This window comes from Sus scrofa, chromosome 1 (assembly GCF_000003025.6).
Source record: "Sus scrofa isolate TJ Tabasco breed Duroc chromosome 1, Sscrofa11.1, whole genome shotgun sequence".
In the NCBI taxonomy this organism is placed as follows: domain Eukaryota; kingdom Metazoa; phylum Chordata; class Mammalia; order Artiodactyla; family Suidae; genus Sus; species Sus scrofa.
In genome coordinates, this window is record NC_010443.5 from 106,859,981 (window position 1) to 106,881,333 (window position 21,353).

The 21,353-nt window shown below is 42.1% G+C and overlaps 1 protein-coding gene across 2 annotated transcripts in view; it reads right to left on the reverse strand.

Annotated features, from left to right (window-relative positions):
• Positions 1,648-21,353, reverse strand: part of FECH (ferrochelatase) — a 36,780-nt gene continuing 17,074 nt past the window's right edge. The window contains exons 4-10 of one of the 2 annotated variants that reach the window (XM_021065988.1): positions 17,221-17,355; positions 13,900-14,006; positions 10,344-10,442; positions 6,861-6,968; positions 6,263-6,427; positions 3,404-3,463; positions 1,648-2,932 (exon numbers count right to left, since the gene is read on the reverse strand). In XM_021065988.1, coding sequence (XP_020921647.1) covers positions 2,798-2,932; positions 3,404-3,463; positions 6,263-6,427; positions 6,861-6,968; positions 10,344-10,442; positions 13,900-14,006; positions 17,221-17,355 — 809 coding nt within the window. In that variant the 3' untranslated portion in view covers positions 1,648-2,797. 2 annotated transcript variants of the gene reach the window in all.

The following is a 21,353-nucleotide window of genomic DNA, read 5'->3' on the forward strand; positions in this document are numbered from 1 at the left end:
AATCTATTTTTTTTTTCTTCTCCTTTTAAGGCAGCACCAACGGCTTATGGAAGATCCCAGGCTAGGGGTCGAATCAGAGCTGCAGATGCTGGTCTACACCACAGCCAGAGCAACGCCCAATCCGAGCCGTGTCTGTGACCTACACCACAGCTCATGGCAACACCGGACCCTTATCCCACTGAGTGAGGCCAGGGATCAAACCCACATCCTCATGGACACTATGTCAGGTTCTTAACCTGCTGAGCCACAATAGGAACTCCAAGAAAAGTCTATTTTTAAGATCAGCTGAAGGCGTAAAATGACATCACGTAAATTTACAACTGTTAATACATTGCACCTTCTGACAGACTTAGTTTGAGACACTTGATGCAGAAAACTCACTTTCTCGTCATACCTACATAACCATCATTTTCTCAATAATTTCAGCCATAAAGAAAAATTTGACAGAACCCTAGAGAAATGTTACATTCTATTTATGGGATTCCTTGCACAAGGATGTGTACTCTGCAGTACTGCCAAGAAAAGTCATGGGTTTTTACCAATCAGCATCAACAAGCCACAGATGTACACGTAAGGGCTTTTAGGGAGTTCCCTGGTAGCTCAGTGGGTTCAGGATCCAGCATTGTCACTGCTGGGCATGGGTTTGATCCCTGGCCCCAGAACTTCTACATGCTGCAGGCCTGGTCAAAAAAAGAAATACAAAATAAAATAATGGGTTTTTAAATTTTAACAATGAATTTCATTTCTCCTGATATAAAGCAAATTTTCTTTGAGTGGATAAATTTCTTTTAATTTTAAAAGGTAGTTCCAAGTTCCCGCCGTGGCTCAGTGGTTAACAAATCTGACTAGTAACCATGATGTTTCGGGTTCAATCCCTGGCCTCGCTCAGTTGGTTAAGGATCTGGAGTTGCCGTGAGCTGTGGTGTAGGTCACAGACATGGCTCAGATCCTGCATTGCTGTGGCTGTGGTGTAGGCTGGCAGCTGTAGCTCTGATCAGACCCCTAGCCTGGGAACCTCCATATGCCGCAGGTGCAGCCCTGGAAAAGACACAAAGACAAAAAATAAAAATAAAAGTAGTTCCAGAATGCACATTCTGCAGTTCCCTCCTTCTGTGCTAAATATACAGGGATCTGAGCTTTATAACAACCCTAGCAAGCTCAACTGCCTCACAGTCAGACCTCCTGCAAGTCTGCTGTAGAAGTTGATTCATCACTTAAAGCCAAGCCTGTATGTAACCCCTAGCTTATAGAAACTGCCAGCAGTGCGTTGCTTATTACCAGGGCAAATGTTTGTATTTTAAAGTTGACAAGTAAGATAACAATTCTCAAAGACCATTAGCTCTAAAAATAGCAACTGTTGATTTCAACCTCCAGAATGCTACCACAGGTACTTACCCATCTATGGTTAATTACAGTCAGAGGTAACACTTCTTAGAACAACATATGCCCTGGGCAGCGATGCCGGATCCTTAACTCACTGAGCAAGGCCAGGGATCGAACCCACATCCTCATAGATACTAGTTAGCCACAACAGGAACTCATATGAACTGGGTTTAAAAAAAAATCAGAGAAACACTCTGAAGAACAAAGTTGTAAGGCTTAAAGGAAAGAGAAAGTAATCATTATAAATTCATTATGGATCCATCAGAGATTTTTAACTCCATTTAATCCAGGTGTAGAAGATGCAAGTCTGATCTTATATGATTTCTACATTCTTAGAACAACTTTTCACTCACAAAGTTACAATGGCATTTAACACATCTACAGGAAAAGACGGATATGAAATACAATAATATGATTAATAGTTGTTGCATTAGAGTGGTTATTTTCCTTTATTTCCAAATTTCCTATAGCATGGTTATATAAATTTTATAATAAAAATTAAAATTAAGAAATAATTTGACGTTACAAAACAGAGTTGACTTTAAAAAATAATTCTTCAAACGAATACGCAGAAGGGGATATTCAACCAAGACAAAGAAGATGCTCAAGGTCCTTAAAGTCCTGGGACAAACGGGCTTTGAACACGAAGCCCTTTGTCAGCGTTTTCAGCTTCGTCATCCTTGCAGGCGGGAAGATGGGGAGGGGAAGACCCCTCCTGTGGCACCGCCCAGTCCCACTAAGCGGGGAGGCCAGCCGGTGACAAACGCAGGTTGCCGAGTAATCCGCCCTGAGGGTCTGTGGAATCTCAGAGCGCTTTTGGAATCTACACTTGATTCCATCTGATGGTAAGGAAACTGAGGTTCACACGAAAGGACCAAAATGAACAGTGACATCACTGGCAAAGCAGCCACCTTAGGAACCACATCACCTGACCAGCAATCTGTAACCACAGGCTGAGGGAAAGATTAGGTATCCTTTCTTTTTTCAAATTATAGTTCATTTACCCAACTATGTTCACTTCAAAAAAATACGTGTGAGACTGTAAATAGATCTCATTCACACTGACAGCCACAGAGGTGGGGGCTCTCCATATCCCTGCAGGGTGTTTTGGGCGTAATAAAACCAAAACATGAAAATACATGCGTGCCTCATAAAATAAATTTTTTCAAACTCCTTTTAAAAATAGCCTCATGGACACCGCAAACAAATAACTTTACCCAGAACGTGGGAGTATAAATGCATATTGTATTGGCCTATAAAAATAGAAAGCCCTCAATAAGGATTTCTGAGTCCTCTCCTCAAGAAATCAGACAACTGCGGCAAAGGCCGTACACTAATGTAACTTCCTCCCTTGATGGCTAAACGCGTCCTCCTCCACCGGGGACGTATCTGACCCCGGCGGTGCTCTGGCGGGTCACAGCTGCTGGCTGGTGAAGAAGGATTTGGTCTCCCTGCAGACGGGGTTCACGCAGAGGGGACAGCTCAGAGTCAGCTGCGTGGAGCACCGCTCATTGGACTGGATGTGAGAGTGCACCAGGTCCGCCAAGGCCTGCGGGGCGGACAGAGGAGCAGAGACCGGTTAGAAGCTGGACCCCGCAGTTCCAAACCCGCCCCGCCCTCGGCCCACACAAGCACTACAATGGGGAGTATTTTCCTTCGACTTAGGAACCCTCTGAACCAAATTCTACAATCTTTTCCTTCCCTAAGGATTCTCTGCTCAGAGAAAAGTTTCAAATCAGGTTTTAGGAAATGAAACCTTCCTACCCCACCTACTGACCCTTGTCTCTGAAAGGCAGACTCTATAGCAGCCACGGTTAGAGGTATAGAAATGAGAAAACGGGGGCTCTCTCAAGGAAAAAAAAAAAAAAAAAAGCAAGAGGATAAGGACTTCGCTTTTATTTTTGTAATTAATTGGAACTCGAAATGTTCCAATATGTGAGAAAACCAATATTCTGTAAGAGTTTCTCAGAGGACTGCTCTCCGACATGTTCTACTAAAATGGTTGTAACACGAGAGATACCTTGGAGAACAGCGGGTTTCCGTTAAGAGACTCTGCTCTTCTGATGTTTTCAGCTCCACACTGAATCAAATGAGAAAAGGGAGGAAAAACACACGTCTTATTTTTCCTTTTTTTTTTTCTTTTAAGAAACTGACTGCTACAAAAAACAAATAGACATGCACAGAGATGCACACACAACTCAAGCCTTCCTACCAAAGCATTCCCAGACTGCTCTCAGAAATGAAAACTGGCCCTGGGACTGGGCATAGATGTTGATTTTCACCTCTTTATCATAAAACTGCTCTTCAATTTCTATTTCTTCCCCATCCCATTACCTTCCCATGGTGCTTTGTTTCCAAGCCATTTTTGAGGTTGTATCTGATAGAATACTCAACTAATTGAAATCTGCTTACCATTCTTTTTTTATTCTACCCTTCAGATGCATACTTTTACAGCATCTACCTAAGCAGAATGTTGCTTTAATTACGCAAATTTTTATACATGTTTTGATTCCAAGTGCCCAAAGAGGTAAATTAATGTATACTGAACCTAGATTGGATCCAATGCAGAGCTGGTTTTCTAGATATATTCGTACATAGAAAAATCTAAATTAAACAAAATTGTTCCACAACCGTCCCTGCCCCCCTCTCCAAAGATATCCAGTTAATTCCAGCTAATTATGCCCCTAAGTGAGAAATATCTAAATTATCATTTACTCAGGTCACTTTCCCGCTCTGAAACTCTGAAGGCTTTTCAGTCGCTTTATCTTTTAAGTAGCACTAATGTCAGAAGACTGGAAAGGGGAAAATGGTGAGATTCAGCAAACACATGGTTCTCAACCTAAAAGGAGACGGTATTCTAAAACTTCAGGTAGAAATAACAGCAGAATCACAAGTGCTGGCCAGTATTCTCCAACACTGTCAATGGGAGAGTTAAAGGATATATTCCTGTAGGACAAGCCAATAAAACATGCAGCGACATTTATACTGCATTTCTAGGAATTTTTCCTAAGACAAAAATTGGGAAAATAAAAAAGTAAGTGACGTTTATTACAAAGCAGTTTATGAAAGCAAAAAATTAGAAACATCTTAAATGTATACCAATCAAAGGTTTGTCACAAATAATTATATAGATCTAGTTATATTTGGATCCATAATATATTTTTAGAAAAAATTATAAAACAGTTTGAATAAAATACTGTTTTTACTAAATGGGTAGAAGCATACCATTTTCATTAAGATACACACACTCAGAGGGAAAGAGGGTCTTATTTTTATCAGAATACTAACATATCTCACAGGGGTAAGATTCTGAGTGAATTCTTCTATGTCATACTTTTCTGAATTGAGGTCTTTATTATTATTTTTTGGCTGCACCTGTGGCATGCAGAAGTTCCCGGGTCACGGACTGAACACAAGCCACAGCTGTGACAACACCAGATCCTTAACCTACTGAGCCACAACAGAACTCCTCTTTATTATTTCATTATTATTTTATAATCAAAAAGTGATAATTTCTATTTTGGGCAAAAAATCTCAAACTACCTTTTAGAGATAGTAGTTTTAAACACAGTATAGTCTCCCATCAAAATAACGAAATTAATTGTGGCTAGAAGGCTTTCTCTGACCTCTATAGAGACTAATGTATTAGTCACTAATAATCCATTTGATTACTATGGAATGACCTCAGTTTAGTAATATGAACGAATGTCAACTATCATGCAATACAAATAAAAATTTGTTTTCCAAATACACTGGTATGAACTCTACTTGCACTTCAGTCTTTTTAGCAAGGTCTCCATTACAGAAGGTCATGCTGGGATACAGAAGGTATTATTAAGTGAAATCCACAGACAACCCTACAATCTCATTTTAGCCATTACAACTTGCCCATAAATTCCTTATCCGAAGTACTGACAAGTAACTTAGGTACCTTCTACCTTCATCAATGTGACTGATGACTAGCACTATATACAAAACACCTAGGTAGGGTTTGGTGCTGCTAAAGCTCTCCCCCTCCCCATGCTCCCCCCCTGCCCTGCCCCTTCCACCAGGTTCTGGAGAGGGTGAGGTGTCTTCGAGGCCAGGCCCCCATCCATCACAAATCAGATGACCAGGACCAGGAGTTCTGGTCAAAGATGAGTGAGAAGGGCTCCTGGCACCCAAGGCTTCCACAGTTCCCATGGAAACCAAGCTATGAAGTGGACTCAGGTTTCAGGCTAGCCCTCAGAAGCCATAAGATGGGTCAACAATAGTTTTTCTCCACTCTGAGTGACAATTACATCCATCTTAACATTATAAGACTCTCGGGATGGTATTTGCTATTTCAATAATCAGATTGATCACAACACAGTAGCAAACCACTAATTAAGAGAGGCCATGAAAGAGATGGAGAAAATGACCAACACACAGCTCCCGTGTTCATCTCATGCGCTCCTCTTAAATGGCAATGGCTCCTATGTGCCTCAAAACCCAACCAGAAGCAATGTAACCGCCTGAGTGATGGGCACCATTTGGTGAAAAAAAGAGTTCTAGAACAATAAAATTCTCTTCTTCCAAACTGGTGAGAAGGACAATTATTTTTCCTTGCAGTTTTTAACACTTTCAAGGAGTACAGTAGCTCAAACTAAACAAAACAATGCTGGCTGCAGTGATCCCTGAGCCCCCTGGTTTCACAGAGGCACCAAAGTGCTTTCCCACTAACACTGAATTAAGCTGATGTGTTCAGATCATTACTCAGATGAAGTATTATTCAGAATAGTGAGGCCACAGTATATGCAAACATATATTCCACACAATATTTTTGAATGACACAATCAGATCATTATGGAGCGAGTTTCCTTTTCAGACAAATCACAATGGGATTAATGACTACACTCACCTCACTGCCTAGAACTTGAGAGTACTCGATGTCCAGCTCATACAGCGTTTCAATGTGGTCACTGGTAAACGCGATCGGAACCAAGAGGATATTCTTCCTCCCCCTCTCACAGAGCCCTTTGATGGCCTCTCTTGTCTGAGGACCCAGCCAGGGCATCGGACCAACCTATGAGAAAGCAGGATGCATGCAGACAGAGACCCCATCTCCCTGTGCCTATGGCACAGCACAGCCCACCGCCCCGGGCACGCACACCCCTCCCTGTAAGAGCAAGGGCAATGTTTTACACTTGCTCTAATGGGTTTTGATATTTCCAGTATGAAGCTGGAATCCTCCTACAAGGTGGAAAAACCTAAAAACAATTTCTGTGACTACAACTAAAAATAACCTATTGTTTCAACGGAATCAATGGAATTCAACTAGTCACTTGATTTCCCTTCCATCTTATCTGCTTGCAGAGTTCTTTGTGCTCATGCGAGCAGTCAGGTCACAAAACATTCTGGCTACATGAAAGGGCCAAATCTCATTGTCTTATAACTCAGTCCTAAAATTGACATCCTCAACATTGCTGACTGCTGACAGGCATGAGAAAGCCACCTACCTTGGACTGCCAAACCAGTCGGTAAGGGTTGGAGTAACCCAGCTTATCCATGACTCTCTGGACAGTGGCACCCACCTCCTGAGGATAGGGGTCCCCTCTGTTGACCACCTGTAGCAGAGACATGGGTGTCCAGTCACCAAGACTGAAGGCCTTGGGCTGTGTGGTGAGATGGCATGAGCCCTGAACTGGAGCTGACCCCTTGTCTTCTGCACTAATGACCACGCCATTGGAGTTCAATGCAGAACTTCCCTGGATCAAGTTCATGCCCAAAGGACAACACTGTACTCAATCATCTCTAAGGTACTTAGGAATATGTCAAATTCTACTTCCATGCTGTTCATGGGAGATTGACAACGCCTGTCAATGGAGGATGGGTTTCTTTGATCCCCCACCTGAAACAGGGCAAATGACACAGAAAAGCTGGGAAGGAAGAGGCAACACGGGATGAGACTTCACTCTTGGTAGTCCCCTGAGGGGCTGACTTTAGAAATGGATTTGAAAGAGTGTTGTACAGGCTGTGTATACAACTCCTGAGTCTATGGGGACCACTGAGTCAGAAGGGTAAATACTCATGGGATAAGAGAGAGCAGCACGTGGGTCCAGGCTCCTTGAGAGTATGATCTGTGCCTCCTAGTTCTTTCTTTGCAGACTCAGTGGACTGCACACCATGCTTTTTACACAGCTGGTATATGAGAGATGCTATTCATAGTCAGGACAGCTTACTCCCTTTGAAAGTGTTCAACAGATATTCTACTTTTACTGCTTTAATATTTAGTAGTGTACTAACTCCCTAACCCCCTTATCCTGCTTTATTTCTTCCCATAATACTTACTACCTCCTAATATCTGATGCCATTTTCTTATGGATTATGTTAATTATCAGTCCCTCCAGCCCTACATTCTGTGGAGGCAAAGATTTTTGTCTATTTTGTTCACTCCCATATTTTGTGAGAAAGGATAGAACAGTGCTTGGAATATAGGTGTCCAATAAGCATTGTTGAAATGAAATGATGAGCTATGCTATGAAATTACTACAAGTTAGTTAAGCTATTAGGAACAGAAATATGGAAGGGATGAGGGGACTATAAAGTCACAATTAGAGCAACACAGAGATATCCGCAGATGGAGGCTAAAATTCATGGGCAAGAGTTTGAGGAACAAGATAGTTGCACAGTCCCAAAGTAGCTCACCTAAGATATTTTTACTTACAAAGAGAAAAACAGTAGCTTTATAATGGATAAATCTGGCAGCCACCACCTTAGACTAAAGATCAGGGCTCACATCATGAGTAGTAGGACCTGCTGCCACCACGTGGCCCCGATATGACACACTGAGCATCCCAGGGGGGTATTCTTCCTCCATGATACACAACCTCAGTCTAATCATGAGAAAATTCCAAATGGAGGCATGTGCTACAAAATAACTAACATTCTACAAAATCACTCTTCAGAAATGTCAAGGTCACAAAAGATAAAGAAGGTATGAGGAACTGTCACAGAGTGGATGAACCTGAGGAGATGTGACAAGTGCCACAGAAGATCCTGGATTGGATCCAGAGCATAAAAGGGGCCACGGAAGGATAAGCGGTGAACTCCAGGCGACATCTTTGGGCAAAAGCATTGCCCCACTGTCCGGCTCTGGGTTTCAATCACTGGACTCTGGTCATGTGAGATATCAACATTAGGAGAAGCTAAGGGAACTCTGTATTATTTTTGCAAATTTTCTGTAAGTCTAAAGTGATTTTATGTCTTTTTTTTTTTGCTATTTCTTTGGGCTGCTCCTGCGGCATACGGAGGTTCCCAGGCTAGGGGTCGAATTGGAGCTGTAGCTGTCAGCCTACGCCAGAGCCACAGCAACGTGGGATCCGAGCCATGTCTGCAACCTACACCACAGCTCACGGCAACGCCGGATCCTCAACCCACTTAGCAAGGCCAGGGATCAAACCCACAACCTCACAGTTCCTAGTCGGATTCGTTAACCACTGTGCCACGACAGGAACTCCTAAAATAACATTTTTTAAAAGAAGTCATTAAAGGGGAAAAGTCATTAGAAGCAAATGCAGGGGAAAAGAGCACTCAAGAAGTTTTCTTGCTCAAAAATCGCACTATGTTCCCTACCCCGTCCTTATCCTCCCGACTTCCTGGTGTTCCTCAGTACCACCAGGACCCTGGGCAGCAGAAAACCCCTAAGAGCAGCGTGCTTGGTCCCCGAGGGGACAGGAGAAGAGAAAGCAGCATGCGGAATCGTTCACATACAAAAATGTTTCCTCCTTTCCCGCTCAAGAGCTTCCTTTCCGGCACTTGAGCCTCAGCCTCATCACACACAGGATGGTTAGAAAAAGGATGAGGGCGGAGCAAGAGGATGGACCTGTGAAGAGGACTGGCGTGGTCCCAGAAAAGAGAATATGGACCTGTTAAAATACAAGAGAGGCAGGCTTTCAGAAGAGAGAAATTTCTCTCCAGAGCTACCTGCCGCTGAATCAGCTGTGGCTTAGGTGAGATGGAAAGGAAAAGCTGCAAGGGGCTCGCCCCTGACGACCACCAGGTGGCAGCACAGACCAAGCAGAAGAGCGGGCCCCAAAATTTGGGTTTACTCTATCAACCTTGGAATCAAAATCTTAAGAACCCCTAAGAAAATGTAATTCTCCACCTCTCCAGCTTTGAAGGCAATGTTTTTAGGATACAATGACAGTTCTGAGCGGATGAAACTGGCCGCTTATCCCAAGCACTTCTTTGTATCATATGGCGCACCAGCTCCATCATCCTTGTCTCCAAAATTGCACCAGCTATGGCACAGATGCAGTTTTTATTTTTGTTTTTGTTTTAATGGCCACACCCAGAGGACATGGAAGTTTCTGGGCCAAAGCCACACCACAGCTGTAACCAGAGCCACAGTCGTGACAATGCCAGATCCTTAACCTGCTGAGCCACCAGGAACTCCCAGAGGCCATATTTTAATGACTACCCAGTGTAATGTGAGAAACTATGGAGCAAGCCGATCATAACTGGATACACTCTATATTCGCCTGCCAAAATGTGGTCCCAAATCTTGGCAAATTAAAAACTAATCACTTGCTGATATTCAGACAGCCCCTGTCAAGTCTTCAGGACAAAGGAATGGGGCTGAGAGTCTGAATATGGAGGTGCACATTCCAACACCCTGAAACATGAGGCGAAGCTCCTCCAACAGGAGAGGCAAAAGCAGTCTTCTTTTAACTGGCCCACTTATTAAAATTCTCATATAGGAACATATCTTCAGGTTATCATTTTAAAGGGATTTATTAAGACAACGTCTATACACAATATTATCGTCTGAATTGTTATTAGGTTTCAAGAAATGAGTCTAGTTAAATTAGCACCAAGTTCAGTTTGAGAAATTAAGAATTCCTCCTTGCACTAGGCTTAGGCTGAATGGAAGCTGGGTCCATGTTGCACATTTCAAAATCCTCTACCACTGGGTCATCCAACAAAATGTTCTTACTTACAGACATTGGCAGTGAGTGTGCGGAAAAGAGGATGACCACCTCGCGTCTCTTCTCCGGTGGAAAATGTTCCAGTTCTTTGAGAATGTGGTCTGTGAAGCACTGCAGAAACACCAAGAAAGGGCGATAAAGAGGAAGTGGGAAGGAAGAGAAAATAGTTTAGAAATGAGAGCAACACCAAAAATCTCAAGAGAGGCTTTCAAACACCAGAACTGTCTCTGTAAAAAAAAAAAAAAAAACAAAAAAAAAACAAAAAAAAACTGCAAACTATACAGTCTCTCTTGCTTTGGTTCATCATCAAAATGGCTCATAACAGTTTCAGGGGCCTAGGGAATTTGATGGGAAACTTCTAAAGCTCGCTAATGGCTCACTGAAAATGAACGCTCTGGATCTGCTGCCCCTCGGGAGGCACAGGGCACACTTCCAGATGGAAAGGAAACACAGATGGGAAGGAGAAGTTGTTTTAAGGCCTCTCACTTGCTCCGTTAGCAGGAAAACAGCTTACAGGGTCTTTCTAAATCTCCCTTAGTTTGGCTTTCAGGCGTCTCGCATTAAAATACATTAGACAGAAATAGGAGAATAAGAAAATACCATTCTATTTTTACAACCTTTTCTTTTCTTCAGTGAGTTGGACTTCCTAACAACCTTCATAACAACAGATGAGAGGTTGTACAATTCTCATTCAATTCCGGGGGTGGGGGGGAGGGGGAGGAGGAGGAGGCCAACTGGGGGGCCCTTCAGTCACATCTGTAGCACCTGGGCTAGAACGCAGGTCCTGGCTCCTCAGTTAATTCCCTTTGTCTAGTTGGCACTTTCCAAGTCGCATCAATAGGTGCTGAAATACCAGATCTGAAGAGGCTTTCTTTCATCTCACTCTTTAATCATTCTGTCATTTAAGTTATAAAGCAAATGCTACAGAGGACATTAATGGGTCAATGGACAAAACTGGAATATGAATGTTAGATGTGCTGAAGTTGAATATTGTATCATCATTATGGAAAAGAATACCCCTACTGTTTAGGTGTAAAGGGTGGTTTTATGTGTGTATGTGTGTGTGTGAGTATATATATCTCTCAAAAAGTTCAGGAAAAAATTATGTATACATAGACACACATACACATGCATACCCTTACAGAGAGCATGCAGATGATAAAGCAACTGGGATAAATGTTAATAATATGTGGATCTAAATAAAGAGACAAGAGTTCTTTATATACTATTCTTAGTCTTACAACTTTTCTGCATGCTTAAAATTATTTCCAAGTAAAAAGGTTTTAAAAACATTATAAGAGACAAATTTACCAGAACCATGTAAATTTGTATTTGTTGGTATTTTGATATATTCAGTGGTTGATATTATAGGATGAGCAAATTATTCCCTATTGAATATTGAGATATTATTTACCTTTCCAGAACCTTCAAAATTTGATAAATTAACACTTTAAGGCATGAGACAGTGCCTAGAGAGTTAGCTCCCTTTTAAAAATGTATAATTTACCTATACAGTCAATATGACTGGACTAAATACAAACAAAAACATTTTCTGGTGGTCTCTGCAGTGTTTGGAGACTAAGGATGCTCAGAAAAGATTATCTGGAGACAAAAGCTTAGATAAGGAGGCCACTACAAAGTTTACATAGGAGCCTAGAACATGCATTTACTCCAAATAGTCCAACAGCTAGATAACAGCAGTAAAAGGACTGTTTTGAGTAATTGCTACCGATGATAAGTAGAAATGTAGATTAAAATCGTGCCTTTTAGTTTTAGTTTTTAACTACAGTTTGAATTTACTTTGGGTTTTTTTCCATTTCTGCTAGACATCAAATCTTCTTTTCATGTAATCTACATAATATTAATAAAATCTAACTAGAAATTTTTGTTGTCCCCAAATTTCAGTAGTATTTTTTCCTTTTCTCATCTTGCAAAACTATAAGAAGAAACACAATTTGTCACGGCTTACAACAGACTCTAAGCCAACGTCAAAACCGAGGAGCCGTGGGTGAGCAGAAGTGCTCCTTGAACCATCTAAAATCCATCTGCGGTCTTTTCTGTGCGCAGTCCCTCTGCAGAATGAAAGAGGCAGGCGGCTCTCAGAGCCTTCAATCACACATCCAGGAGGGCAGATAAATGCCTCTAAAATTCCCTTTCATTTTATGAAGGGAGACTTCCTCAGTTAAGAGACCTTTCCATCTTTCTGCTTCCCCCCCTTTCAAAGGGCTGAATTTTAATGCAAATCTAATTACTCACTCGATCAGGGCAGGCAGATGCTGTGCAGATCCCTCCGTTCTCTGCTGCCACATGTCAGTGCTGACCTCCTTTCCAATCGCAGGCCCCCAGAGCAGAGCAGGCAGGCCAGGCTAGGCCTGGACCCAGCAAGGAGCAGACCAGTGGGGGAAACCCGCTAAAGCTACACCCAGCCCTGAGGGGTGCTCCTTCCTTTCACGTCTCACTTTTTACTTAAAACTGGATTTCAACCGAAGCGTTAACCCTAGACAACACCTACGTGCCTAAGGAAAAACACGGTCTACTCAGGGGCAAGCTGCCCAGCTTTTAACGATGTCTAGCGCCACTTAGTGGTTATTTATTTTAAGTGCTCCAGGCTTCAAAATTTGACAGAGAATGCCCAAGTAATGGATTATAAACTGGATGCGATCTAAATCACTGATTATTTCCCTTACCTAAACTAACTCAAAGGGAGAAACTTCCACAAACAGAATCAAATAATAGTTGTATGATTGAGGACAATAAGAAATAGCACTCCCATATTCAAAGGGTAAAAAAATATATAACACCACCAATTTAAAGCTTTAGAATTGTAGTTTTAATGGATTCTCATAAAATCAAGCATCTATTACTATAAATATTGTAAATATAAACTATGTAGTGGAAATTTGGATTTTTTTAATGGCCACACCCACAGTATGTGGAAGCTCCCAGGCTAGAGATCGAATCCAAGCCACAGCTGTGGGCAAGGTGTGATCCTTTAACCCACTGTACCGGGGGATGGAACATGCACCCAAGCAGAGTCCCAAGCCACTGCAGTCACCTTGTTAGCCCACTGCACCACAGTGGGAACTCTGGAAATTTCTTTTAATATATGAAATTTTTCTCAATTGAAATGTTAAATTTATTCTATGTCTGAGAACATGTAGTTTTATTACCTTTTGATATTTTAAAGGATTTAGAAAACAGAGGATCTATTTTTCAGTTATTCAATCTATGAACAGAGATTAGATGAAACACCTTGCATAATTTTTTTTCCCTTGCATAATCTTTAACAGTTCTTTGGGTCATTGTGAAACCCAAAGCTCAAAACATAATTCTGCTATGGTCTGTAACTAATGCTATTAATCCAAAGAAAAGAGTTTAACCTTTAATCTTTAAATTATTGTCTCTTGTCATATTAAATCAAGACTAATATCTTTTTTTAATCCCCAGCACACAATGTAAGTAAGAGAACAGTAAAGCTCAGAAACATGCCCGCTAACCAGGCAGGGCTAAGACCCTGACCCACTGCAGAAGCCGGGGTGACAGGGACAGCAGGCAGTAGCTGACTTACCTGAATGAGGAGGGGGTGTGTGGGCCACCTGTCAATCGTGCTCCACTTCATTGTGGGCTTCTTTCCCACTTCATTATAGTATCTGTAAATGGCATTCAAGCTGCTGCCTGAAATATACAAGGACCACTTAGTACATGCATGAGGATTACGGTGAAAATAAAAAACTGACTAGTAAAGGCAGTAATTACAAGTTCAAAGTAGGTAACTGCTTCTATACTGAATCAGTTTAATTACAATCATTTCAATACCCGAAAAGGCATATAGATTTAACTACCTTGCAAATGAAGATCACTAAAAAAGCAATCAATTCCAACGGCCTTCAAGGATTATCAAGGCCACTTCTCTAGAGAAGCACAATGGCAGCAGTTATGAAATAGAAGCAGTGGTTATTTGCAAGGACCAATTCTTACAACTGAAAGCATGCTAAATTTTGCTTCCCATTAGGAAGGTAATCAACCCCATTTACAGAAAATGAAGGGAGTGGGAAAGAAAGGAAAAAAGACATTAGCCAGGACCCCAGGATACTAATACAGTCATTGTTTCATCCTAATGTAGCGCTTTCCAATTATTTTTCTTTACAACTGTTTTGTTTTACACAGTTGTAATTTTGGTATATGCGCAATTGTGCATCCTGAGTATTTAGGGCATCATTTTTATTAATGTTGTGAGATGAATATTTTCCACATTACAATAAAAGCTTTATAACCATCATTTTTAATGGCTTGTTGATAGGAAGAGCAACTTAGCAAGGTTTCTATGAGCATTCTCTATTTTTACCTGCTTTATAAAATTATCATCATTCCCTGGAATAAGTTAAATGGATACCAAATCCTTGCAGGTGATCTAACAAAACTGTATTGTATTTCTAAGCAAGCGATGGAAATCATGAAAATTTAAAGATTAAAGGAAAGCAGATGGTGTCAACCTAGTGCATCCCTCTCCCACCTCGCCAGCCTAAAGGAGCTGGCACCAGAGCCAAATCTTAACCCTATGACTCTAACCCTAACACGGGGCCCTTTCTTCAGTCTTCGCAGAGAGCAGATGCTCCAAAACACTGCCATGCTTCCCAACAACACTGCTTTCTCTAATATGAGCACCATTAATCAGCTAGGTCTCCAACTTAAAATGCTAACCAAGACAAAGCCATATTTAAATCAAATGTACTCTCAGGCTAAGACTCAATTTTCAAAAAACTAAATTGAGTTCCGTCTTGCTGAGTAGAATACAATGAATCAGATAAATCCAAATTGAGTCCATTCCAGGTTCAAAATTCATCTCTCCAGAAATTGCAAAGGAGTTGCCACCACCGTCACTTTGCAAACCTTATTTTACAGGCAAATATCATTTTCAGATATACAAATGAACTTCAGGAAGCCACAGCAGGTCTCCTGGATCACTCAGAAATATTCAACAAACTACTGTAAGTGGCAATTAAGGGGAAAATATAACTAAAAAACTGCCTGATTTTTTAAAAAAAAGTGGGAGTTCCCATCCTACTCAGCAGTAACCCAACTGGTATCCATGAGGATGTGGGTTGGATCTCTGGCTTCACTCAATGGCTTAAGGATCTGGCGTTGCCATAAGCTGTAGCGTAGGTTGCAGACAAGGCTCAGATGTGGTGTTGCTGTGGCTGTGGTGTAGGCTGGCAACTGCAGCTGTGATTCAACCCCTAGCCTGGGAACTTCCACATGCTGCAGGTGTAGCCCTAAAAAGCAAAAAAAAAAAAAAAAAAAAAAAAAAAAAAAAGTGATTGATACATAGAGTATACTGTCTCTGCCACAATGTGTCTAAGTAAACAACAGATAAGTGACACTCTAGAGGCCTCAAAGAATGAGCTTGCCTCCCAAAGGCTTTCACGTCTCTGAAGTGAAAATGTACCTGCCCTCCAACCAGATGTACTAGAGAAAAACTGCACAGACATTGGTGTTTTAAACACATCAGTAGAGTCAGCTATGAAAGGATACCCTAGTCAATCCTTTGTCATATAAATAACCATCTTCTTAATTTTGATTAAGAAGTTTGATCCTGAGAGCAGACATTTACATGTTGAGGTATATTTTTTTAAAGCTGGGCAAAGCTATAACTTAGAAATTTATAAAATCTGTTTTTATTCTTCAATAACACATTATCAGATATTTTAAAGTGGGAGAGGCACATTTCCAAAAGAAATCACAATTTGAACTCTTGAGGGTGTCTGAGAACTCGGGCATTTTCACAGGTGCTCTGAACAAATATTTAAGGCACACACCAGGCTTACAAGATTTCTTCCAGTAGCCTTTGGTTTTCTCCTTATAGTCATAAAAATAATATGTACTAGGAGTTCCCGTCATGGAGCAGTGGTTAACAAATCCAACTAGGAATCATGAGGTTGCGGGTTCAGTCCCTGGCCTTGCTCAGTGGGTTGAGGATCCAGAGTTGCCATGAGCTGTGGTGTAGGTTGCAGACGCGGCTTGGATTCTGCGTTGCTGTGGCTCTGGCATAGGCCGGTGGCTACAGCTCCGATTCAACCCCTCGCCTGGGAACCTCCATATGCCGTGGGAACGGGCCAAGAAATGGCAAAAAGACTAAAAAAAAAAAAAAAAAAAAAAAAAAAAAAAAAAAAAAAAAAGGTACTAATGTCCAAAAGCAATTGGTGAATAAAAATGTCCTGACCGCAATCCTTGAAAAAGATTGCAAACAAATGTATTTGTGGGTGACAGTGGAAGACTTACCAAATGGTACAGAGATTGGCAAAACAGATTATTCACTAGCTTCAGTTAAATATATAGGAAACAACACCTAGTAATATTTTCCAAAATCTAGACTACTGAGAGAGGTGTGCAAAGGAAACCCCAAACTGGGCTTTGGTTTAACTGGGAACCAATCCATAACTGAAGCAGAACCAGAGTTCATACCAACACTTCCAGTGTCATATGTGCACCTCTGCCTGGCCAATGGAAATAGCAATCACCTGTGGTACGTTAGTAAGAATAACAGGGTAGCCATAAAAATAAGGTTTATTACACAAACGTAGAAAGTGGCTGAAGGTTGATCACTGATCCATTATACAGCTGCACTGAAGCACTAACGCTAGAAGGCACCGCTTTTCACCCACCATTTGTGATTCTCAGCTGACTGGCCAATAACTCAAGGGCCAGGTAAACCATGAGATTTCAAATGGACTGAACTGAACTCTTCTGTTTCAAAGACAGGCTGGATGTGCCATTCAAATCAAAAATGATTTATGCTTTCCTCCATACCGAGGTTCCTTGGTTATTCTTGCCGGACCCATATCCACCCCCACCCACCCCACCACCCCCTGCCGTCGGAGAGAAGCCTTACCTGTGGTCACACAGCTGTACTGTGGATACTGTGTGAAAGCAATCGCCCTTTCAAGCCCATCCCTCTCCATCTCTTGAATCGCTTCTTCCGTTAAAGGGTGGACATACCGGAATCCAATATAGTATTTGTGAGGGGCTATTAGGAAGCATGTGTAGAAGGAGAGAGTATTCATCTTTATATAGACTCCAAACATAATGCAGTGCCCAGAACAAAGAACAGTTAACCTAATTTCCTAGGATGCTGATAATGTGGGCAAGTTTAGAATGTGCCTTGGATCTTAACCAGTCTTCTGCCAGTATACGGATTTTTAATCACTATTTTCTGTGACCAACCTCCCCCGGCACACTGCCCCCAACACACACACATACAAACACCTTTACTTAGCACATGGTTTTTAAAACTTAAACTTTTGCGAGTTTCCTGGTGGTCTTGTGGTTAGGACATGGTGCTTTCACTGCTGCAGCCAGGGTTCAATCCCTGCTCTGGGAATTGAGATCCCACATCAAGCTGCTGTACATCACAGCCAAAAAGAAATTAGTTAATTTTGAAAATAACCCTCAAACTTCTGTGCCTTTCTCTCTGCTCTTGGCTGAGATGAGAGATACTCCAGAGAAGGGAGGAAAGAACTAGCATTTATTCATAAAGTATAACCTCATTTTAGGTACCAGGTACCACAGTAGACATTGGGAGGTTTTATTCTCATTTAAATTCCATTTTTCAGATAAGGAAACAGACTCTGAAAGGTTAATGAACCTGCCCAAAGTCACACCTAGCAGATGTTCCAGATGAGATTATAACATGGGTCTCCCCATCCTAAAGCCTGTGCTCCTTCCACGCTTCCCCCTCCTCTTCCAGCACCCAAGACCCCTCCTCTTGTTCCCTCAGACCCCAGGCCACCTAGTTTATATAAAAGCTCTGGGATACTCAATAAGAATTCACTGATAACAAATGACTGAAATGATTCTCTTCACTTAGATGAAAAAACAACAACAAACACTTAAACTGATGGCACTCAGTGGATTTTAAAATCATTGTTCTGACACCTAAATGGCCCAAGGTAGGGCACGTCTTTGTGTTCCTTCTCCCATCATTTCACCAGTTCCTTCTCTTACTTCCTCTTTATCCTCCTCTATTTTAAATGCATCCACAACCACACAACTTCTTAGGCATTTATAAAATAATAAAACAGGGAGTTCCCGTCATGGCTCAGTGGTTGGAAACTAGTATCCAAGAAGAAGCAGGCTTGATCCCTGGCCTCGCGAAGGGGGTTAAGGATCCAGCGTTGCTGTGAGCTGTGGTGTAGGGCACAGACAAGACTTGAATCTGGCATCGCTGGGGCTGTGGCGGAGGCTGGCGGCTACAGCTCTGATTGGAGCCCTAGCCTTGGAACCTCCATAAGCCACAGGTGCAGCCCTAAAAGGACAAATAAAATAAAATCGTAAAACAGAAAGTTTCCTAAAGTTACCCAGTCTTGTTTCCTTATCTTTCCATATAATTATACCCAATTTATACTCAGGGACGAAGTTGAAAATACACTGTTATAAACACTTAGTAATCATAAACCCAAGATGATGCTACTTGTCCAGGCATTAGCAGGGGCTGCAATTAAGAACATGAAATAAAACTGCCACAAGAAACATTAAGGTTAAAGTGAAGGAAAAGAGGAGTTCCCGTCGTGGCGCAGTGGTTAACGAATCCGACTACGAACCATGAGGTTGCGGGTTCGGTCCCTGCCCTTGCTCAGTGGGTTGACGATCCGGCGTTGCCGTGAGCTGTGGTGTAGGTTGCAGACGCGGCTCGGATCCCGCGTTGCTGTGGCTCTGGCGTAGGCCGGTGGCTACAGCTCCGATTGGACCCCTAGCCTGGGAACCTCCATATGCCGCGGGAGCGGCCCAAGAAATGGCAAAATGACAAAAAAAAAAAAAAAAAAAAAAAAAAAAAAAAAAAAAAAAAAAAAAAAAAGTGAAGGAAAAGATAATACAATTATTGTGTGCATCTCTATATATGTCTATGTATCATTAGTTTATATGTTGTATGTATACATGTGAGTGCTTTATATATCTGTAGATAACCTGACCCTGGGGACTGAATCAATGGAGCACGTTGCCAAGAAGAGAAGCAGAATGCTGGCAGGGAGAGAAGCAAGTCTGCGCATGGCAAGGACAGTCTGGTTCGATGCTCTTCAGTTGGGGACCACAAAAAGAGGAAGGAAGGGACACAGATGAAATCATTTTCAGCTGTCTTTCCCTTCCAAGCTACCAATTTTCCAGTCTCTTGCATAAAATATGGTGAATTACAGTTAAAACACACCAGAGGGCCTGGCCCTGTAAACAAACTCCAAATGACTGATTGAACTGTTCAAAGATCACACACACAGTTCGTGATAATCCTGCCAACTACCATGATATCATCAAGTCCATCTTTAAGGAGCTCTTGGTGCTCTGAGCTGAGGCTGAAGTGGAATTTGCTTTCTCATCTATTTGGAGACATGACAATGGTCAGATTGAAACAGTCAACCAGCTTCTCTTGTTTTCATAGCTGCCCAGTAGTTGAAAGTTGCAGCCTAAATGCCTGGGATCTGGGAGTTCCTCAAATGCTACAGACTCAGAGAGGTGCAGATGCTGCCCTCACAGATAAAGGCAGGGCGGTGATCACTCTTGGAAGTGAGAGAGAGTAAAATACTCTGGAATGAAGAGATAATGCTTTCTGAACTGTCCAACTTCAGATGGCCTGCAAAAGCATATTTTAGAAAAAGTGAACAATGCACTATTTCCAACTTAGTCTACCCTGAGGAGCTAACAAGCGTTCACAAAGGTTCCTGGCTACCCCTGCAGCAGCACGGGGAGAGGAAGGGGTTCCCTGGCTATCAACCAGCAGCACATCTGGTGGGCACCACCCCTGGACAGTGTGAGCCCCACACACAGGACTCTCTGGCCCAGCCTCGTCTCCTCCCAGAGCCACTGCCCAGTGGAACACACTTTGTGAGAATGGAGAGGGAAGAAAAAGGTACAAATGGGAAAATTAGATTTTTAAACAGTAAAATTTCATTATTCTCCAGTCCATTCATTTAGCACATGTGATAGTTCAAATGCCTGATCTGTACATTTGAGACGAAGGTGTGAAGTGTATTAATGCTTTTTAATTTGTATCAGATCACGAACCCTATTCCAGCAATGAATAATAAAAGCTCACATTTCCTGAATTTTTATCCTGTCCCACACACCAGGTATGAGCGGAGGTCAGCCAAGTTTCCCTTGCCCACTATTTTTAAAGATACATTGTGTCCTGTGTGGCTGAACCATAAGAAATGCCCTGCAGCCATGAGTGAAGGCAGGGAGCAAACCTAACATTCAAAAGCACAAATGGAACAATTTTCCAAGTGAGAGGATCTGCCAAGGGCTGGAGCCCTTAGTTCCGTGTGCCACGCAAACAGGAGGCCCTCAGAGTCACTAGAGCTGATGCTCAATGAAACGCTTTGGTCCTGCCTTGTGGGGCTGCTCTCCTTGAGGGTCCCCACTGTGTCACACTCCTGTCCTGATCCTGAACCCCAACCTGTCCTCAATTAATGTGTTTCATATGTCCTAAGATGCACATTTTTTTTGTTTGTTTTACCACCTTATGCCGGTCCACAACAGACTCTGTCTTAAAATTAACTGGCAGAGCTTTTGCGTCTTCATGATACATAAAAACCATGGAACTTCCTACAATCAATGGTGTCTTCAATGCAATCAAATATGGCACTTAGAGTTCCTTCATGTAGTTAATACTTCATTGTGCACATTATAATTTGTGTTAGAGGTTCTCAGAGAACCATCACCAGATGTGTGCGATGCTCTGTTTAGTGCCATGCCTGATGAGGCCCTTAAATGCCTCTTGATGATGGTATTGCCAAGGGCTGAAAGCAGTTGCTGGAAGTTGCTTAGAGCCTCATGGCTATGATGACATCTAGCTAATCCTGCTCTAAGTGCTGAGCCAAACAGCATCCACACAGAAAGAAACAGCAGTCAGACCAGGCTCCACCCATTACCCAAAGGCGTCCTCCCAGGACAATGACATACACATCTTTTTCCATGGTATGCCACATTTTCCGTATAATCCAGCTCAATTTAACACACACAGGCAACTTCCTTTTG